General features: G+C 40.8%; 1 protein-coding gene across 7 annotated transcripts in view; it reads left to right on the top strand.

Moving 5' to 3' along the window:
- The window catches only part of INPP5F (inositol polyphosphate-5-phosphatase F), an 85,521-nt gene that overhangs the window by 17,859 nt on the left and 46,818 nt on the right, over positions 1 to 20,844 (top strand). For all 7 annotated transcript variants that reach the window (XM_036335773.1, XM_036335769.1, XM_036335771.1 and 4 more), the window contains 8 exons: positions 1,178 to 1,258; positions 12,094 to 12,230; positions 15,267 to 15,395; positions 16,265 to 16,432; positions 16,549 to 16,605; positions 18,354 to 18,552; positions 19,065 to 19,244; positions 20,085 to 20,152. In XM_036335773.1, coding sequence (XP_036191666.1) covers positions 1,178 to 1,258; positions 12,094 to 12,230; positions 15,267 to 15,395; positions 16,265 to 16,432; positions 16,549 to 16,605; positions 18,354 to 18,552; positions 19,065 to 19,244; positions 20,085 to 20,152 — 1,019 coding nt within the window. The remainder of the gene's footprint in view (positions 1 to 1,177; positions 1,259 to 12,093; positions 12,231 to 15,266; positions 15,396 to 16,264; positions 16,433 to 16,548; positions 16,606 to 18,353; positions 18,553 to 19,064; positions 19,245 to 20,084; positions 20,153 to 20,844) is intronic.

The following is a 20,844-nucleotide window of genomic DNA, read 5'->3' as shown; positions in this document are numbered from 1 at the left end:
CATCTTCTGTTTTCTTGTCCTCCTTTCATATCTCTGGTTCTTACAGCTAGACATTTGTCCTTGATCATCCCACCATGAATTCAGTCTTAATGGGTTTAACTGGTTCTCATTTTGAACCTCAAAGATTATCAGTAACTATTATTTTTAGTCTTTATACCACAAAACTTGGTTATTGTTTCAGTTTTTCTAGTTTTTAATTCTCACCTGAGGATATTTTTCCCATTGATTTTTAGAGAGTGGAAGGGAGGGAGGGAGGATGTGAGGGGAGAGGGGAGAGAGAGAGAGAGAGAGAGAGAGAGAGAGAGAGTGAGAGAAAGAAAGAGAGAGAGAAAGGGAAAAGAGGGGAGGAAGAACATTGATGTGAGAGACACATTGATTGGTTGCCTCCCACACACACCACAACTGGGGCCAGGGATTGAACCTGCAACCTATTGAACTACCATTAATGTTACATTTATATCCATGTATTTCACAGCCTTTTACAACCTGGGTTCCACAAGAGAATTAAGCTCTAATGTCCTCAGGCAGCCAATGTGTGTAATGAATTAACTTGTCTCCTATGTGTGTAGAATGGCATAAGTTATTTGTGAGAATTGAGAAAACAGTCACCCACATCATTGTTTTATGGCTGAGATGAGGAAGCCTGAGATGAGGATGCCTGGCGCACACCAGGCACTCGGTACTTGTTCCTATTATTTTTGCCCTAGAAGTCCCATAAAAGAGCCCTGGCTTTCTGGATTTCTTTGCTTGGTGTATGATTCTTGGGGAAAGGGCATTTTCCAGACTGAGATCCAGTAAGTGGACATCTCTATATGGCAGTTTCTCAGGCCTTGTCTTTGGATTTGGGACTAGCTATGACTATAGACTGCCGGCATCTGTTGTCTTGTAGTGTACCAGCCTCTTTCCCCCACTGAAGGGCGCCAGAGTACTGCCTCCAACTGAGCAGAGTTTCAGAATGTCAGTTCTTTCCCCATAACTGTCCTTATTGACAGAAGCCTTTCTCAGGCTTTGATTTAACGCTTTTTCAAAAATTGCTTGATAGTAATGTATAGATTCTGGGTGTTCATAACTGCTCTTTTTGGACATTGATCATATTTTAATATACTACTTTTAATACACTGTTTTAATTTGTTTTCTGATGAATATTTTCTCATGATTGTTTCTTATTTTATTTTAGCTACTGACCTACTTCTTGCCTGGAATCCCATTTGCTTGGGTTTGGTAGAAGGTGTTATTGGGAAAATTCAGCTTCATTCAGGTATGTTTCTGTAAACTCCTTAAACTTGTCAAATTTTTTGTGGCATTTTGACATTTTTTTCTTTGATGATAAATGTAGATTTTGTTATGGCTTTGATTCCTTTGCCTTAATTTTGGGTCTGCCCAAAGTGGGTATATTGCCATATAAGTTTCATGAAATAAAACTAGAGAAAAAGGAGGTATAATATTACAACCCTTTCTTCCTCTTAAAACTCAACACTTATCAAATGCCTAGCATGTGTCAGGAATTGTGCTAGTTGGTAGAACGCAGTGGTGAGCAAAACCTGACCCATTCCCACCTTTGTGGAGCTTCTAGTTTAGGAGAGAAAACAGACATCGGTGAATAATCACTGAAACAAACATATAATTATTTGATAATGGTGGTAGGTGCTCTTATGGAAAGATAGCCCCCCAACTGCACTGATTTCAAAGGAGAGGATAGTAGGAACAAGGCTAGAGAGATAGGCAGTGGCAGACCATGGCTGTTGTTGGCTTTGGGTCAGCTGTCCATTCCTGATACAATTAACTGGCCAGGGAAGAGTGTGGGTTTCTTAGTATGGGGTGTGGTCCATTCCGGGGGCCCTATCCAGGGCAGACAAATTGATGGAAGGTCTAGGTCAGTGGTTGTCAAACTGCGGCTCGCGAGCCACATGCGGCTCTTTGGCCCCCTGAGTGTGGCTCTTCCACAAAATATCGACTTCTGAGCATGGGCCACGAAGTTTCAATTGCACTGTACATGCGCGCCCGCATGTGGTATTTTGTGGAAGAGCCACACTCGAGGGGTAAAGAGCCGTGTGTGGCTCACAAGCCGCAGTTTGCCGACCGCTGGTCTAGGTAATTCAGCAGGCCCCCTCTTGGAAGGACAGACACCTGTGCCCTGGGATCAGAGGGAATTTTGTTCCTGAAAAAATAGATGTTACATAGTTGGGTCGCAAAATATCCTGAAAATGACTAAATGAAATAGTTTAAGCATTATACTTAAATATCTATTTTTCCTTTTGTATCCATTTTAATACGAGTTTTGAGCTCTTGGCGGCTTTACCATTATTGCTGTGTAATTAGGAGTAAAAAGTGTGCCCTTTACTCTGGCCAGTATGGCTCAGTTGATTATTGTCCTGTGGCACCGAAAGGTCGCAGGTTCGATTCCTGATCAGGGCACCTGCCCCGGTTGTGGGTTCAATCCCTAGTGATCCTTGGTTGGGGTATGTGCGGGAGACAACTGATAAATGTTTCTCTCTCATGTCGATGTTTCTCTCTCCCTCTCTGTCCCTCTCTCTCTAAAAATCAGTATAAACGTGGTGTTTTTTTAAAAGTGTGCCCCTTTTTATTGTAAAATAAAATTATTGAGCATTTGTGAGTTAAGTTGATTTGTGGGTATAAAGCACATATTGCTGGAGACGATCTAATTTTCCTTTATTAGGTTTTTTGGTGGTTTTTTAAAAATCTGTTTTCATTTTGAAATATATTTTAGATACAAAAGCTGTTTGTCACATATAAAGTATAGGTTATCATAAAACAAACATTTATATCTACCACTCAACTTAAAAAATGAAATATGACCAATGTCTTTGGAGCCCTCACCATGCCTTTCTCCAAGTATATCCTGCTTTCTTCCATTCAAGAGAACCTGCCATTTTGAATTTTGCCTTTCATTATTGCTTGTATTACATATGTATTCCTAAACAGATCTGTTGCTAAGTTTTTAATAAGTGATAAGCTGTTTGTATTCTTTCACTTTTTCTCCTACTCAACTTTATCCATGTTGATGTATGAAACTTTAGTCCCTTGTTTACACTATTGTATGAATATACCATAATTTGTCCTTTTTCCTATCACTGGGTAATAGTGTGGGTTTTTTGTTTATTTTTTCACTATTAGAAATAATATTGCCCCAAGCATTTTTGTATATTCTGCCTTTGATATTTAAAAAAAATTTTCAATACAGAAGAGAAAAGCATTTAGAGATTCTGTAACCATGCTAAGTATTTTAGTAACACTCTCCTACCTGACTACATTTACATACATATATTTTTACTTCATTTATATGCTGACAAGATAATTCCACAGCTGAGTTTTCTATTGTTTAAGTGAAGTATATGAAATTTTTGAGTTATTTTTTCTTCACATCTTGGAGCAGTGAATAAATCACTGAACTTAATCAGAAAACCTGGATTCAGCTTTATTTATTAGCTTTCAGATAAAAGGGAATTTGCTTAACATCCTTTTCATTTATTCTGTTAGCCAAGGTCATTACTGTGGCAGCCTGGAGCTGGAAGGGAGCTTGCCTGAGGTGTCCCAGTTTTCCTACTTGTGGCATCTCCTTCATATCTCATCTCACATAGCATCTCCTTGGGTCTTCTCTCTCCTGGATACCTATCCTTTTAGGGTGGTGGCTAGAAGACAAGCTGCAACAGGCAGGGGTTTATTAAGCATCATCTTCTGTCACTGAGTCTACTAGTGTCCCATTGGCCAAAGGAAGTCACAAAGCCAAATCCAGAGTTGACATGGGAGGGGATGTCACAAGGGCATGCATCCCAGGAGGCTGGCTCATTGGGTCCACAATATCTCCAAGCCTCTGCTTTGTAAGCAGTGAAACAAGAGTAAAACTGACCTCCCTCTTTTTTTCCTAGGGTATTGCCAGCCTCCAATGAGATAGTACCTGAAGGTGCTTCATAAATTACAGATCACTATTTTATCAAGACTCTTTTTTAAAAAAAATATATTTTATTGATTTTTTACAGAGAGGAAGGGAGAGAGATAGAGAGTTAGAAACATCGATGAGAGAGAAACATCGATCAGCTGCCTCCTGCACATCTCCCACTGGGGATGTGCCCGCAACCCAGGTATATGCCCTTGACCGGAATCGAACCTGGGACATTTCAGTCCGCAGGCTGACGCTCTATCCACTGAGCCAAACCGGTTTCGGCTTATCAAGACTCTTGGTTGCAAATACAAACCTATCAGCTTATGCAAAACAGAAGAAAAAACCCCAAATTTTTATAAGGAATCTTAGGGACCAAAACAAAGAAGTGGACATTGTATAGGGATCCAAGATTACTTTTTCTGGGTCAGGTGGTCTCTCACCACTGCTTCTCCCTATACCTCTCCTACCTCCTTCTCTTAGTTCGCCTTTCTCTGTTTCTGTGTATGTAAGACAAAATTTTTGCTCTTATGGCACTCAAACCAGCCTCAGCCCTCAAAGCAACCAACATCTAATGTTTCTTTTCTTTTTTTTAAATGTTTTTATTGATTTCAGAGAGAGGAAGGGAGAGGGAGAGAGAGAAACATCAATGATGAGAGAGAATCATTATTGGCTGCCTTCTGTATGCTCCCCACTAGGGATCGAGCCCACAACACAGGCATGTGCCCTGACCAGGAATCGAACCATGACCTCCTGGTTCATGGGTCAACGTTCAACCACTTAGCCACACTGGCTGGGCTGATGTTTCTTACAACCATTGGAGACTGACTAGCTATCAAGGACTGAGTAGTGAGTGTAGTTCAGACCCCTAAGACAGAGACTCTTCTCCCTGGTCACAGACATTTTCCAGAGGTGTGCTCCTCTAGGCGGGAGGGGCAGCCAGGGTTTGGACGTGGCAGACAACCCAAAAGTTATCTCCTCCAAGCAATGAACAAATATTTTACTGGCTGATGATTTTATGGTGCTGTGAAAGTATGGTCAGCTCCTGTGGTCATTTACGTGTGCTTCCCCTTGTTGCACCACTTGCCTTTCTCTGGACCAAAAACAAGTGGTTGGTAGGCAGTGGGGGTACCTGTTATATAGGATATTTATATTGTAACGGTGGGAATAGAGTGAACTGGAAAAAGAAAAAATTATTTAAAAAGAAAGTTGGACAGGGAAAGTGTCTGTTTTTCCCTTTTCTAATCTCTACCTTTTTTCCCCCTTGTCACATCACTTTTAAGGTTTGGCTGTTAACAAAGGGAGTTGGGGGGGGGCGACGAAGGGAAATCTTTTCTGGGCTCCCTGCTGCTTTTTACCCATGGAGACAATTGCAGCCTCACCCTGTATGAATCATTCCGCCCCCAGCTCCTCGCCCTTTGAGCATTCATCTTACTCTTCCTTGCCTTCTCTTCTTCATTCTGTCCTGGGGATGCCTCCTCCCTTCTCTGGACCCCGTTATGTCTCTTGCTCTGGGCACACACACCATTAGCCTGGGTGAGGGGAGGTGTGCTTTTGGTATGCCTCAGAACCAGATAATCACTGCAGGCCTGTTTTCCCATGGGAGCATCTTACCTTCTGGGGGAGAGGACGAGGGGAATAAAACTTATGTACTTAAACATTTTCATCCTCCTACTTACTCTCTACATATTAATACATGAGTTTTTGTTCTTGCCTGGTGAGATAGGAACATACATTTATTTGAACAGATGTCATTGACAGTCTTAAAAGGGCGTGGGTGCTCTGTTCATGACCGTCACTGAACTCTGAGTTCTGGAAATATTAAGCAGGTGTGACGTAGGAACTGTATTGTTTGCTGGAACTGCCATATAATAAAATTCTGCAAACTGAGTATCTGTAATAACACATTTATTTTCTCACAATTCTGGCGGTTTGAAGGCTGAGATCAAGGTGTCATCAGGTTTGGTTTCTTCTGCGGCCTTTCCTTGGCATGGAGATGCCATCTTCTCCCTGTGTCTTCACATTATCTTCTCTGTGTGTCTGTAGTTTCTATTTTCTGTGTAATGTTGGGGAAATAGCTGTATCTTCACACAGCTACTCATGAAAAGATTGCTTTAGGCTGGAGAATCCAAGCACAAAAGCTCTTTAAATTGAGATTATTTTGAAGCTTAGGACAAGGATAAGCTCTGTTGGGGTAAGAAATAACGGAATATAAAAAGCAAAAGTATATATTCCATGATAGATTCAGAAATAGTTTGAAAATTGTCAGGAATCTTGATTAATTTGGCAGTGGAGGCTCTTGATGTAGTAATTAAGGGAATTACTACAAGTAGGATTGAAGAGTCACAGACAGTTCATCAAGGAGCTCTCACTCCTTAAAGTGGTGCTCGCCATCTGCCTGTTTCTCCCTTTGAAGTGGAGAAGATGTCTAAGTCACTAAAATGTAAAGTGGATTATGCACAGGGTTTTAAGTGTATAATTTCAGTCCTCTGCTGTCTATAGAGACTTCTTGCTATGACACTAAGGACATGAAATATTTTACATATTTCAGTGATGGAGTGTCACTAACATTGCTGTATACTTTTCTAAAAAGTCACTAGAAAACCCCATCCTCAAGGCACAGGAGAGATGGGACGAGGAGCCCGGCAGGACCCCTGCGGAGCTCAACCTCTGCTGGAGACCTGGCTCTCGGGACATGCTTTAGATCAGCGGTTCTCAACCTGTGGGTCGCGACCCCTTTGGGGGGTCAAACGACCCTTTCACAGGGGTCGCCTGACCATCGGAAAACACATATATAATTACATATTGTTTTTGTGATGAATCACTATGCTTTAATTATGTTCAATTTGTCACAATGAAAATACATCCTGTATATCAGATATTTACATGACGATTCATAACAGTAGCAAAATTATAGTTATGAAGTAGCAATGAAAATAATTTTATGGTTGGGGATCACCACAACATGAGGAACTGTATTAAAGGGTCGCGGCATTAGGAAGGTTGAGAACCACTGCTTTATTTATTTATTTTTTTCTTATTTATTTATTTTTTATTGCATAAAGTAATACAAAGGGTATTACATATGTGTCCATTTTTTCCCCCCCGCCCTAGACAGTCCCCTAGCCACCCCTATCCCCCAGTGTCTTATGTCCATTGGTTATGCTTATATGCATGCATACAAGTCCTTTGGTTGATCTCTTGCCCCCCTACCTCCTGCCCCCCAACCCTCCCTGGCCTTCCTGCTGCAGTTTGACAATCTGTTTGAGGCAGCTCTGCCTCTGTATCTATTATTGTTCAAAAGTTTATAATGGTCTCTATTATCCATGAATGAGGGAGATCATGTGGTATTTTTCCTTCATTGACTGGCTTATTTCACTTAGCATAATGCTCTCCAGTTCCATCCATGCCGTTGCAAATGGTAAGAGTTCCTTCCTTTTTAGAGCAGCATAGTATTCCATCATGTAGATGTACCACAGTTTTCTAATCCATTCATCTACTGATGGGCACTTAGGCTGTTTCCAGATCTTAGCTATGGTGAATTGTGCTGCTGTGAACATAGGGGTGCATATATCCTTTCTGATTGGTGTTTCTGGTTTGTTGGGATATATTCCTAGAACCACTGCTTTAGATACTGCTTTTGTTTCAATGAGAGCTTTAGTATGGTTTGCTGTCTGGTAAACATTAGCTTTAGTAATGATAATATGAATTTAAAAGGTCATTTCATCCTCACAACTACTCTCTGCAGTAGGCAGTTTAGTCCATTTCACAGAGCAGTTAAGTATCATGCTGCCAAGTACATGGAAATAAGTGATGGAGCTAGAATTTGAGTCTGAGTTCCGACCTCGAAGTCCAGAACATGGAAGCCTCCTTGAAACGGGAGGGTACTATTTACAAAATTCCTTCTCTGTTGAGATTGTTTGTGTTACATTTTGTCAGATTTTTATTTTCTTAAATAGTTTTTTGATTTTTAGAGAGAGAGAGAAAGGGAGAGAGGTGGAAACGATGAGAAACATCATTGATTGGCTGCCTCCTACATATCCCCTACTGGGCATCGAGCCACAACCTGGGCATGTGTCCTGACTGGGAATCAAACCAGTGACCTCTTGGTTCCTGAGTCGATGCTCAACTGCTGAGCCACACCAGCGGGGCATATTTTGTCAGATTTAATCTTTCTCATAACCCCCCAGGTATATTGAACTTTGATCTGTAATAGTTTTTTAAATGGAGCACTCCCACTTTTCAGATTTATTCTGTGTGAGTAGCTAACTAAACTCTAAAATATGCATATTTTATGTTTAAATGTGTTTGAGTTCATAAGTTGAATTTCCATATTGGCAATACCAATATTTTTGTGGAAAAAAGGATGCCTTTTGGTTTCTCAAGTGAGTTTATGTATGGGGTAAAACTTCTGTGTTTGAAAGTTAGTATTTTTATATCTTGGTATTATACCATTAGATGGTTTATTAGAAACTAGAGGCCCGGTGCACAAAAATTTGTGCACTTGGTGGGGGAGGGGGGTCCCTCAGCCCAGCCTGTGCCCTCTCGCAGTCTGGGACCCCTGGGGAGATAACAACCTGCTGGCTTAGGCCTGCTCCCGGGTGGCAGAGGGCAGGCCCAATCCCTAGGTGCAGCCCCTGGTCGGGCTCAAAGCAGGGCCGATTGGGGAGTTGGGGCACCGCCCCCTGTCATGCACAGAGCAGGGCGATCGGGAGGTTGTGATTCCACCCTCAGTCACGCTCAGGGTAGGGCCGATTGGGGGGTTGGGGCAACATCCCCTGTCACACTCAAGGCAGGGTCGATGGGGAGGTTGCGGCGCCACCCCCTGTCACGCACAGAGCAGGGCCAATCAGGGGGTTGGGGCATTTCCCCCTGTCACTCACAGAGCAGGGCCCATCAGGGGGTTGGGGCACTGCCCTCTATCACCCACAGAGGAGGGCTGATCAGGGGGTTGGGGTGCCGCCACTCTCACACTCAGGGCAGGGCCGATGGGGAGGTTATGGCTCTACCCCATCACACACAGAGCAGGGCCCGTGGGGGGGGAGGGGGGTTGGGGCGCCGCACCCTGTCACACACAGAGCCGCAGGGCGATCAGGGGGTTTGGGCGCTGCCCCCTGTCACGCTGATCCCGGTGCCGGGAGGCCTCGCGGCTCCGCTGATCCCGGTGCTGGGAGGCATATTACCCTTTTACTATATAGGGTAGAGGCCTGGTGCATAGGTGGGTGCCAGCTGGTTTGCCCTGAAGGGTGTCCTGGATCAGGGTGGGGGTCCCCACTGGGGTGCCTGGCCAGCCTGGGTGAGGAGCTGAGGGCTGTTTTCAGGCTGGGGGTGACTGAAGCTCCCAACCGCTCCTTTTTTTCTTTCTTTTTTTTTATTCTGGGCCAGCTTTAGCTTTGAGGCTTGGCTCCAGCTCTTAGGCCTCCGCTGCTGAAAGTAGGTTTCTGGCCTTTGCTTACAATGTTGCGATCCTGCTGGCTGAAGCCCAGCAGGTTTCTGGGGTTTTGTTTAGCTTCTATGTTTGTTACATAGTTGCTTGCAGCTCGGAGGCCTGCAGCGGCAGGCGGGGAACGTTGGAGTCCTCCGTCACTGAAGCAGGCAAGCCTCATGTTAGATTCAAGCTTCCTGGCTGCCTGCAGCCATCTTGGCTGACAGTTAATTTGCATATCGCCCTGATTAGCCAATGGGAAGGGTAGCGGTCATACGCTAATTACCATGTTTCTCTTTTATTAGATTAGATAGGATTTATTACATTTGATTATGCATATCATGTTTGTCATACTGTAACTTAAGATTACAATTCCTGATATTAATACAAACGAATCCAAAGTAAACTGCATTAAGAAGGCATAGCATGGAAGAGGACTTTCTAATGTGGCTTGTCTGGTCAGCTGCCAACACTCTAACTTGTTCAGTGTAAAATAGAAATTACTTATTTGAGGTTAAGAACCTGTGGTAAGGATTTCTTTTTTGTTAAATATATTTTTATTGATTTTAGAGAGGAAGGGAGAGAGAGATAGAAACATCAATGATGAGATAGAATCATCAATCGGCTGCCTCCTGGACGCCCTACACTGGGGATCGAACCCTGACCGAGCATCGAACTAGCGACTTCTTGGTGCACAGGTTGATGATCAACCACTGAGTCACGCTGGCCGGGCAAGGATTTCTTTTTATTCAATAAATGTATTGACATTCTACAGTGTGTATTATGTTTTATTATGTGTTAGGGTTATTGTGTGTTAGGTGCTTGGTAACCTTGATTCATGCCTTCCCAGCACATGGTAGGTTCTTGGTTAATGTTTAATGATAATGAATAATGAAATGGCCTGTAAAAGCCTTGAAACTTTGGAGTAGATTTCCACCCTACTCTATAAAGAATTATAAAACACTTTCAAACTCTTGCATTTATGAAATGCCTAAAAAAGCATCTTCAAAACACTGTTCCTAATGTGAGAGTTGATTAATATTTGGAAGAAAAACTAGGGGAAATTGAAATACTATGTATCTCTTTAAAAAACTTTTTTCATATGGGAAATATATATCATGTTATTTTTCTACAATAAGAAATTCCTGAAACAACTGTTTTAATTATTTTTATTTTTGGGATATTTTTCTTAGGGATATAAACTCATAAACTGAAAGGTTGATTTTACATGCGGTCTTTCATAGACTATTTCTCATTTAATTAAAAAGTGTTTGTGAGAAATTAAAACTTGGATTGGAAAGGTAACTATTAGGCCTCTGAGTATTTTCTTTTTTCTTGCTTGTATTAAGGTTTCTTTCATTTGTTTTACCATCTTCCTCACTCTTCCCCTCAAGATATTTACTAATTTGCTCAGTTCTAGTGCACATAAAGTAGTTTTGGTATTGTTAATCCATACCCTTCTGAAGAACAAATTCATTAACCAGAATGCAGTGTCGTGCTCAGCTGTTTTTACCTTTATCCTTACAAAATACTCTTTTCCAAAGTTATTTAGTTTTTGTCCTCCCTGTCTCCTATAGTGGGTTACATTCTCCATCTGTAGCTGAGTTGGGTTACTGTTTGCATTTCATTTTGGGGTTCCTCCACATTCTGGTTATTTGAACTATTTCTTCATTTTTGAGGCAACATGAAACATTACCATGTCTAACAAAAGAGTATACTCAGAGGACTGTTATTTTTCATTCCCTTGTACCATCCCCATTGCCCCTTCTTCCGTTCCATTTCTGCCTGTCTCCTGTAGGTGACCAGTCTCATTAATTTCTGATTTATCTTGCCTCTTGTTATTGAACAAATGAGCAGATACTTAACATTTTCTCATTTCTTTCTTGTGTAAAGTGTGGAATACTCTACTTTTGTACTTTGATTTAATATATCCAGTTTATCCACTTAATATATCCAGGAATCACTCCTTATCAGTCATAGAACACTTCTAATTATTTTTCATAGCTGCCTAATACTCCATTGAGTATATGTCCCTTAGTTTAGTCAACCATTCTTCTGTGTCTTGGCATTCAGGTTCTTCCCAGTACTTTGCAATTACAAATTGCTGCAATGAATAGACTTAACTGTATATACTTGTGTATTGTTGTGTATCTTAAGGTGAATTTACAACAGTGGGATTGCTAGGTTAAAAGGTAAGTGCAAATGTTTTATTGTTAGGTACCACTAAATTTCCCTCCAGAAAAATTGTATCTGTGTGTACTCCCACCAATACTGTATGAGGTTGCCTGCTTCTCCACAGCCTTGCCAGCAAATGTACTATCTTACTTTTTTATTTTTCCCAATCTGATGGGTGAAAATGGCATTCCTCTAATTAACGAGTGAGATTAAACACCGTTTCATATGTTTAAGGGCCGTGTTTATATTTTGTTGTGTCCTTTACTTTAAAGCAATGGTTCTCAACCTTCTGGCCCTTTAAATACAGTTCCTCATGTTGTGATCCAACCATAAAATTATTTTCGTTGCTACTTCATAACTGTAATGTTGCTACTGTTATGAATCGTAATGTAAATAACTGATATGCAGAATGGTCTTAGGCGACCCCTGTGAAAGGGTCGTTTGACCGCCAAAGGGCTCGCGACCCACAGGTTGAGAACCGCTGCTTTAACGAGTTATATCTAATGCACGTTGTGGTTGGATTATTCACCTTCAGCCTACCAGGACAGTAGCACTTTATAGAGACTAGCCATTAATAATGACTTTTCTGTTTCAGATTTTCCATGGTGGCTTATTTTAATTAGGCAGAAAGCGCTGGTGGGCAAACTTCCAGGAGACCATGAGGTCTGTAAAGTTACCAAAATTGCTGTGCTGTCACTTTCTGAAATGGAACCTCAGGATCTTGAGCTAGAGGTAAGGTGCTTTCTCAGGAAATTTTATGGAAACGTGATGTGAATATAATAGCAATTACGAGGATTTGGTTTAATAGACCAGAATCATGCAATGTTAGACATAGATAATGTCTTTAAAATAATTTAATCTTATGGTTTTCAAGCTCCATTTTAGTAGTGGAAACTGTTTCCAAATCGGTGAAATCCAGTATATGAGATGCATAAGATCAGAGCTGCTTTGGTTGAGGTGGTGATGGGGCGTGGGCATGTGCTGTGAACATTAATGTACAAATTTTTGGTGGGCATTTCTTTTCTCTTGGGTATATACCTTGTGATGAAATTGCTGGGTCATGTGGTAACTCTATGTTTAACTTTTTGAGGAACTGCCAGGCTGTTTTTCAAAGCAGTGTGCCATTAAAAAAAATCTAGACAAGGGTATGAAGAATCGGTGGGGTTCAAATAAATGAGAACAGAGGTGCTCTTTCTTTTGGGGAAAAAAAAATCCTTTAAAGTTTTATAGGCTTGTTGTTCCATGTCTGCATATCGTATTTGCTGTATCTCATTGCCTTAATAGATAACTGCATCATTTCCCATATTTAGTTTCCCATCAGACATCGGTTTAAAATTTTAGCTCCAGATGGACACAGATAGATACCAACTTTTAAAGTAAAAATCACTTATTTTTATTTTCTTAGACAGCAGCCACAGCAGCTCTTACTTAATCTTGGTTATGAAACGTAAGTTGCTAGAGTAATGGAAGATATCGGGGAGCACCGTGGGGCTTGTGGCGGTGGCTTTCTCTTTGAGATCAGGGTTGTGCTAAAGGCCTAAGCACACACGGCACAGACCTGGCTGTGCCTCTGGAAAAGGGAAAGTGATCCACTGTCAGCACGGGGTGTTGTAATCCCCAGAACCCTGTCTAAACAAAGCCTTTTAGGACTGGGAAGGATCTCAGACTTCATTTTCTCTATCCATACTTTGTGTAGGACTTCATTTAACCTTTTTAAAAAGATAGTGGCCTATACTTTTTTTTCTAAAGGTAACTGTATGGAGGATTCTAGAATATTCATTGAAAATGTTTATGTTCAAAGTAATTTTAAATTTCTATTTAGAAAAATCAGTTTTAAGAGGTAGAGATAGACTTCTGGGGAAGATGGTGTAGTGTTTGTGCTTCCCCATACAGATCACAATGGTTATCTGAAACCTTTGGGGCCATATTTGTTTTAGAGTTCAAGTTTTTATTTTGGAGGGTGGGGAGGTACTGAGAAGGTTATTCCATTTATTTTATATATGCCCTGTGAGTCTGAGGTGTTAACTCCACAATACAACACATTAGTATTTCTTAAAGAATAATGAATCAGGAGAATATTCATACCAAGGGAGGTGAGTGATGACATCAGTAGCTTCATGTCAGTTTAGGGTACATTTTGGCATATTGTTGATAAGGAAGGAAGTTAAGGGGTATTGGGCCCATCCCAGGAAGAGGTTAGATTAACAAAAGAAAAGAGCCCTGACCAGTGTGTCGTCTCATGCACCAGAAGGCTGCTGCTGTGATTCCCCGGTCAGGGCCCGGGCCCGGTTGCAGGCTCAATCCCTGCTGGGGGATGTGCAGGAGGCAGCCAGTGGTTATTTTGCTCTCACATTGATGTTTCTCTCTCCTTCTGCCTTCCTTTCTCTCTAAAAAATCAATCAGTAAATAAAAAGAAAAACAAAGAAGATATTGCTAGGCCTGGAGAGAAGTAGTATCTTAATGGACCATAAACAGAACAGTGGTTTGAATGGGGCCATAGGCCTCCTGGACTCTGGATCCAGAAGCAGGCAGTTCCAGGTAGAAACTTGTCCCCTACACAATAAAGGGAACTAGAAGGGCTACAGGAAAGATGGGGGCCTGAAGCCACGCTTGGTACTGAAAGCCTGGTGCTAGAGTGAGACTCCCCAGCTCATGAAAGGAAGCTGTTAGGTCATTGTACTAAATGGGATAGATAATTGTGCATAAATAATTCTGTCTGTTAAGCACTTTGAGAAATACTGGTCTGGGCAAGAGATTAGGACCTGAATTAACACAGTAGCAATCAGCAGTAAGTGGTTGGGTTTGATAGGAGAGACTTTAGGAAGGAGAATAATGGAAGATGACTCCTAGCTTTCTTGCTTAAGTGATCCCGTGGGTGCTATAGTAGTTGCCCGAGATAGATTTGAGAAACAGATGTTGATCAGTTTTGAAGACGCTGAATTCGAGGGACTGGTGTGTCAATAGCAGGCAGATGTTATATATTTGGGTCTTGTGCTCAGAACAAAAGATTGGAGTTACCATGAACACGGGCAATAGGGTAGTGAAGACCTGGGAGGGGGTGTGTGAAATTATATGTAAAACACTTGATCTTAATCAGGTAGTTATCTTCAGAACTTCTGTGCCCTTCTCTGGTCTTAACACATCCCCATCTTCTTCCTCACCTTTGCCAGTTGGCCCACACATTTCCGGAAGCCTCTACATACTGCTTCTTCAGATTTAATCTCTGGACGCAAAGACTATGTTTTTTGTTGATTGGTTAGTGTATGAGGATAGGAGGAGAGGAAGCAGTTGACCTGTCCAGCTTTCAAGGTTCCCAGTAGAGCAGACTCTTGACATGTTCTAAACCAGAACACCCAGTTAACTGGCATGAATGATTTTTAGCACAGACAGCTGTGGAGTAATGCCCTTGGAGCATAGAAAACGTGCATTTTGCACGTTTAAAATTTAAAATTTTAGATGCCAATTTTTAAAGCATTAATTAACCTCAGCTGGAGCATTTTATTTTTCAGTTATGTTAACCATAATTATGATCCTAACCTGAATTTCCCATCCCTAAATCCTAAGTATATCCTGCCCTAAATTCTTTGCCTGTCTTCTACTGTAGCTTTCTAACCACTGAAAGCACAGCTGTGTTTCCTGTTACCAGTTGTCTACTTGGTCGTTTTTCTAACTCTTGAGGTTTACAGTAGCATCCACTGCTGTACTCACATTTGAACATTTAGCAAGTAGATATTAATAATGAATTCTCTCTCTGTCCCTATTATTTAGCTCTGTAAGAAGCATCACTTTGGAATTAACAAACCAGAGAAGATTATACCATCTCCTGATGACTCAAAGTTTTTACTGAAGACCTTTACGCATATTAAGTCCAATGTATCTGCTCCTAATAAAAAGAAAGTAAGCAAAATCAGTCAGAGAAAGCCAAGTATCACATGATCTCACTCATATGTGGAATCTAATGAACAAAATTAACTGACAAACAAAATAGATGCAGAAACATAGAAGCATAGAACAGACTGCGGAATCTTGGAGGGAAGGTGGGGGAGGGTGGGTGGGTGGGAAGAGACTAACCAAAGAACTTGCATACGTATATGCATAATCCAAGGACACAGACAATGGGGTGGGGAAGGCTGGGACGGGGTAGGGGGCGGGCTAGAAGGGGTCAATGGGGGATGTGGGGGGACATATGCAATACTTTCAACAATAAAGATTTAATAAGGAAAAAAAGAATTTAACTTATATGGGCTTGGAATTTTTATTTTTTATTAGGTTTAAAGTGAGGGGTAATTTTCCTGCCGGTGAACTTATTTTGAAACCACTTGTCATACTCCAGCACTGCCTCTGCATGTCCTAGGGCAGCGGTTCTCAACCTGTGGGTCGCGGCCCCTTTGGGGGTCGAACGACCCTTTCACAGGGGTCGCCTAAGACCATCGGAAAACACATATATAATTACATATTGTTTTTGTGATGAATCACTATGCTTTAATTATGTTCTATTTTTAACAATGAAAATACATCCTGCATATCAGATATTTACATCACGATTCATAACAGTAGCAAAATTATAGTTATGACGTAGCAACGAAAATAATTTTATGGTTGGGTCACAACATGAGGAACTGTATTAAAGGGTCGCGGCATTAGGAAGGTTGAGAACCACTGTCCTAGTGATTAGCTTCACCTCTTTCCTAGGAAGGTGTGTATTACCCACATAGGCTGTCTTTACATTTCATTCCTGCAGTGATAGTAGATCCACATTTTTACAGGTCAAGGAAAGTAAAGAAAAGGAAAAGTTGGAGAGAAGATTACTTGAAGAGTTGCTGAAGATGTTCATGGACTCGGAATCCTTTTACTACAGCTTGACCTATGACTTGACCAACTCAGTGCAGAGGCAAAGCGCTGCCGGCAGGGACCCCCGGCCCCTCTGGCAGAAGGTACCGCTCACGGTTCAGAGCAGGGTTTGCCCCCGGAGCAGTTTATGGACTTATTTGGCTTTATCGGAAAACTGAAACACCAGGTTTCTGAACTGTTTATTCTCTACCTTTTCCAGGTTGATGATCGATTTTTTTGGAATAAATATATGATACAAGATCTTACTGAGATTGGTGTGAGTAGTTTTCTAAAATATTCTAAGATAATTATAGTTAAGCAAATATTCTGGCAATACCAAGTTTTTTAACTTTCCTGTTTCCTCATCTGGACAGATCTCCAAGGACATTCTAGTACTGCCAGTATTTGAATCAGGGAAGATAGGGAATATGCTGAGGTTATTGAGATTTGGTGATTACAGTCTTTCTTTACTCTGTCACATTATGCTGGAGAATTATGACTGTCCAAGGACAACTAATTAATTTATTCAGTCAATCAACAAATATTTGTGGAAGGCCTGCTATGTGCCAGTTACTGTTTTGGGCACAAAGTGGGCAAATAGTTGATTAGGATCATATATTATCTTTTTCTTAGCCTTTCAGAAATTTCAGACCTTTTGTCCTGGCCATTGTGGTTCGGTTGGTTGGAGCGCTGTCACCTGCACAGAAAGGTCTCGGGTTTGATTCCTGGTTAGGGCATATACCTAGGTTATGGTTTCAGCCCCTGGTTGGTACACATAGGAGAGGCAACCAATTGATATCTCTCTCCCTCCCTCCCCTCCCTTCTTCCCTTCCCCTCTCCTCTCCCCTCCCCTCTCCTCCCCCTTCCCCTCTCCTTCTCCTTCACTCTCTCCTTCCTTTCTCTAAAAAATAAAAATCAATAAACATCCTCAGGTGAGGATTAAATAAGTATTTTATTTAAAAAAATTTTCAAACCTTTCTCCTTTTTCCATTTCTCCTCCTTGGTGGGAGTTGGTAGATGGATAGTGCCTACCACTAGCTAGCTATCATGTCTCTATCGAGAAAGAGTTCTTGCCTCTTGATGATGCTGACACTGGGACCGCCAGAGCTTTGTGGCAGGATTAGCAGTGAGGGTGTCTGTAATGAATATTGTCTTGCTTGCTGACGTGTTGAGCTCTGTTTTGCAGAGTTTTTGCAGATATTTTGCGTTTCCATTGAGAACTGGTGACTTGCTATAAAGGTGGGATTTGGCCACTTACGCGTCTCTGTTCCCTCCAAGAGTTCTCTGCATGTATTGCTAGAAGGGAAAAAAACACAAATAATGGGAGTGATGATAAGAATCATGAAGGCAGGTTGACCCTTTACTGTTTTCAGCCACCTTCCAAGATCCTACCTGCAGGCTCCATGAAACAGAACCATGAGATAGGACCTGGAGTGTGTGGTTATGCAAGAAGAGGTGGGTTTGAAGTTGATGCTGAGATTAGGGCTAGATAGGATTATGGAGACGGGAGAGAAAGAGGGACTAAGAACAACTCTCTGGGAAGCTTTTCAGCCTTCACTGTTTATCCTGTGCTATTGCTAACTCGTTCCGGTCAGCAGGCAGGCACTATGCTAACGACTTTTTCCATTTTCCTCATTCATCTTCACAGCAACCTAATTGGGTAGTAGTTTTCCTGTTTTTCAAAGCAGAGTGTCCAGGCACTGGGGAGGTGCAGTGACTCACCTGGGGGAGGTAGTAAATGGCGGAGCTTGAATTTGGACCCGGCTGTCTGGCTCTTATGGTGTGATCCCTCTCAGGCAGCTCTCTTTTGAGCGATTATTATAAAGCAAAGGAAATGCTGTCTGCTCCACCTGCACTCCTCCACTCCTTTGTGTTCTCCGGTGAGCAGAATACTCAGTGAGGGTTCAAGAATGGAACGTTTCTGTTCCTAATAAACTAACAAGTATGTGCTGGCTACTGTTTGGGTTTAAGAAACTATCAGTGCTGTACAGCATAGAAACAACGTGATGTTCCTGTTGTTTTCAGACACCAGATGTGGACTTCTGGATTATCCCCATTATCCAAGGTTTTGTGCAGATTGAAGAACTTGTGGTAAATTACAGTGAGTCATCTGATGATGAGAAAAGCAGCCCAGAGACCCCGCCTCAGGAGTCCACCTGTGTAGATGACATTCACCCACGATTCCTAGTGGCTCTCATTTCACGTCGCAGTCGGCACAGAGCAGGTGTGTGGGAGGCTGTGATCACCTGCAAATCAATCCAGGCTAAATGGAAATGCTGCGGGGTGTGGAAATGCTGGTGACCGTGTGGATCTGGAAACTCCGTTTCAGCGCTCAGTCACTTTGTAATGTGACTGCGGACCAATTATTGGATAGAGGCGAACTGGGAAGAGTTAACAGGAGAAAGAAGAGAAGAAAGTCACTTGGGATGTGCTTCTAAAATACCATTGTTCCCAGGGATGGGCTGGATCACAGTCACAGTAATAAGTCCCTCCTGAGTGCTAGCGCCTTTGGGAAAACCCTCCTCTTTCAGTGCGTAGGAGCTCTCGTAGCTTCACTTTGTAAAAATCATGATGCATGCAGTTATGATTTGGGATAAGTTGATCCAGTTCTGCCTGGCAGTTGCGCATTAGATCCCCAAGGCTATCCTGAAAGTGAGATGAGCATGATCTAGTTAGGCTAAATTTTTTAAATGTTGCTGTTTTCTGTCTGTCTGTTTGTTTTGTGTTTTGTTTTAGGAATGCGCTATAAACGAAGAGGGGTGGATAGAAATGGAAACGTTGCCAATTATGTGGAGACTGAGCAGCTAATTCATGTCCATAACCACACCTTGTCATTTATTCAAACCCGAGGCTCTGTGCCCGTCTTTTGGAGCCAGGTTGGCTATCGATACAATCCAAGGCCTCGGCTGGACAAGAGTAAGCAAGTCCATTATTTGGTTTGCAAATGATGATGTCAGACAGATATTAGGTACTTTATAGATTTGGATTTGCTTTGCTAGATGCTTCATTCAAAACAATAACTCATACAGTGAAATTTAGTGGAAAGTGATATAAACATAAGAGCAATAGTGGTTGTTGACAATTTAACAAAAATTCCCCAACAATAGAGCAAAACAGCTTATTGTACATTTTAAATTCTTGACTTTTTGAAGAATACTTTATTGGATGTTTAATTTTGGAAAAGGGTGAATGAAGCCAATATTTGTAGAAGGGGGAAATATCTTAAGATGGCATCTATTATACAAGATGCCTTTATTGAAATGCCTCACTGTGAAGTGTTTGTTATTGTTTATTTGAGAAGTTAATTTATTTTTGTATTTTAACTTTAACACTGGAATAGCTAAATCATGTCAGCCTAATTAGATTACTGAATTAGGTTGATTTTTAAAAATTGTTTACAAAATATTTTTCTCTCAAAACTGAATTTATATTTATGAGAATTTGGTAAAACTTCAGTTTTTAATATCCTTGATTAAAGAAGTTTTTATTTTTTTATTATAAACTACATGAAACCTTTTCTGATAAGTTGGCTGGCTTGTTATTATAATGTTATAATTTCACAGTTTGTACTTTGTTTTAATTTAGTCTAATAGGGGGGAAGAAATCAGATCTTTGACTTAGCATTTCATTTTAAAATAATTTTAGAAAATCTTTTGGGCTGTCAATTTTTTTAAAGTAAGAATAACGATGGAATAGACACTAATTTTTTCTTAAACAGGGGAAGGAAAAAATCGATTTTATATCACTTCTTTGTAGGTGAAAAGGAAACTGTTGCCTATTTCTGTGCCCACTTTGAAGAACAACTGAAAATTTACAAAAAACAGGTGGGCTTTGATCTCTAGTAGTTAATGTTCCTTTATATTTTGAAATGATTGTATATCTGTTTCTTTAAATTTCATGAAAATAACAATGTACTATTCATAATTAAGCAAAATGGCATTTCTCATGAAGTTAAAGAACACATGTAAGCTAAGAATATTCTTAATATTTTTAAAGAAATATCATTGGTCAGCTACTTTAGACCATTTTTATTATTTTTTAAAATTTTAATTTTTAAAATCAGTTTTATTTTTCAATTACAATTGACTAAACCATTTTTAGATTAGAGATTAATCTGTCAATTATTATGATTTGAGAAGTTTATAGAGTAAGAAATAAAAGGCATCTTGCAGTACCATCCATTTAGTTAGTTCTACCTCCTGGAAATAACAATTTAATATGTATCTTTCAGTATCTTTTCTTTGCCCACCTTTCTTATATATTCATACAGTCATGTAGGAATGTGATCATATAAACCAAAGTAAGATAAAAGCTGTTAGATGAAATACACGTTCAATAAGATGACCAGATTTCAGATGCAGGATTGAGCTAGAACTGTCAGTAACTAATCCATTAGCAATAACCAGTCTGAATGTGTAGTGCCATAGAACGTATTTTTCTAACAGCAACAAAAATAAAATAGGAAGAAATAACCTAAAATCTTGTAAGCATACAAAAGGATACCATGACAGTGGTG

This window comes from Myotis myotis, unplaced genomic scaffold, assembly GCF_014108235.1.
Source record: "Myotis myotis isolate mMyoMyo1 unplaced genomic scaffold, mMyoMyo1.p scaffold_m19_p_15, whole genome shotgun sequence".
In the NCBI taxonomy this organism is placed as follows: domain Eukaryota; kingdom Metazoa; phylum Chordata; class Mammalia; order Chiroptera; family Vespertilionidae; genus Myotis; species Myotis myotis.
The sequence above is the reverse complement of the archived record's forward strand: the minus strand, read 5'-3'. Positions and strand labels throughout refer to the sequence as shown.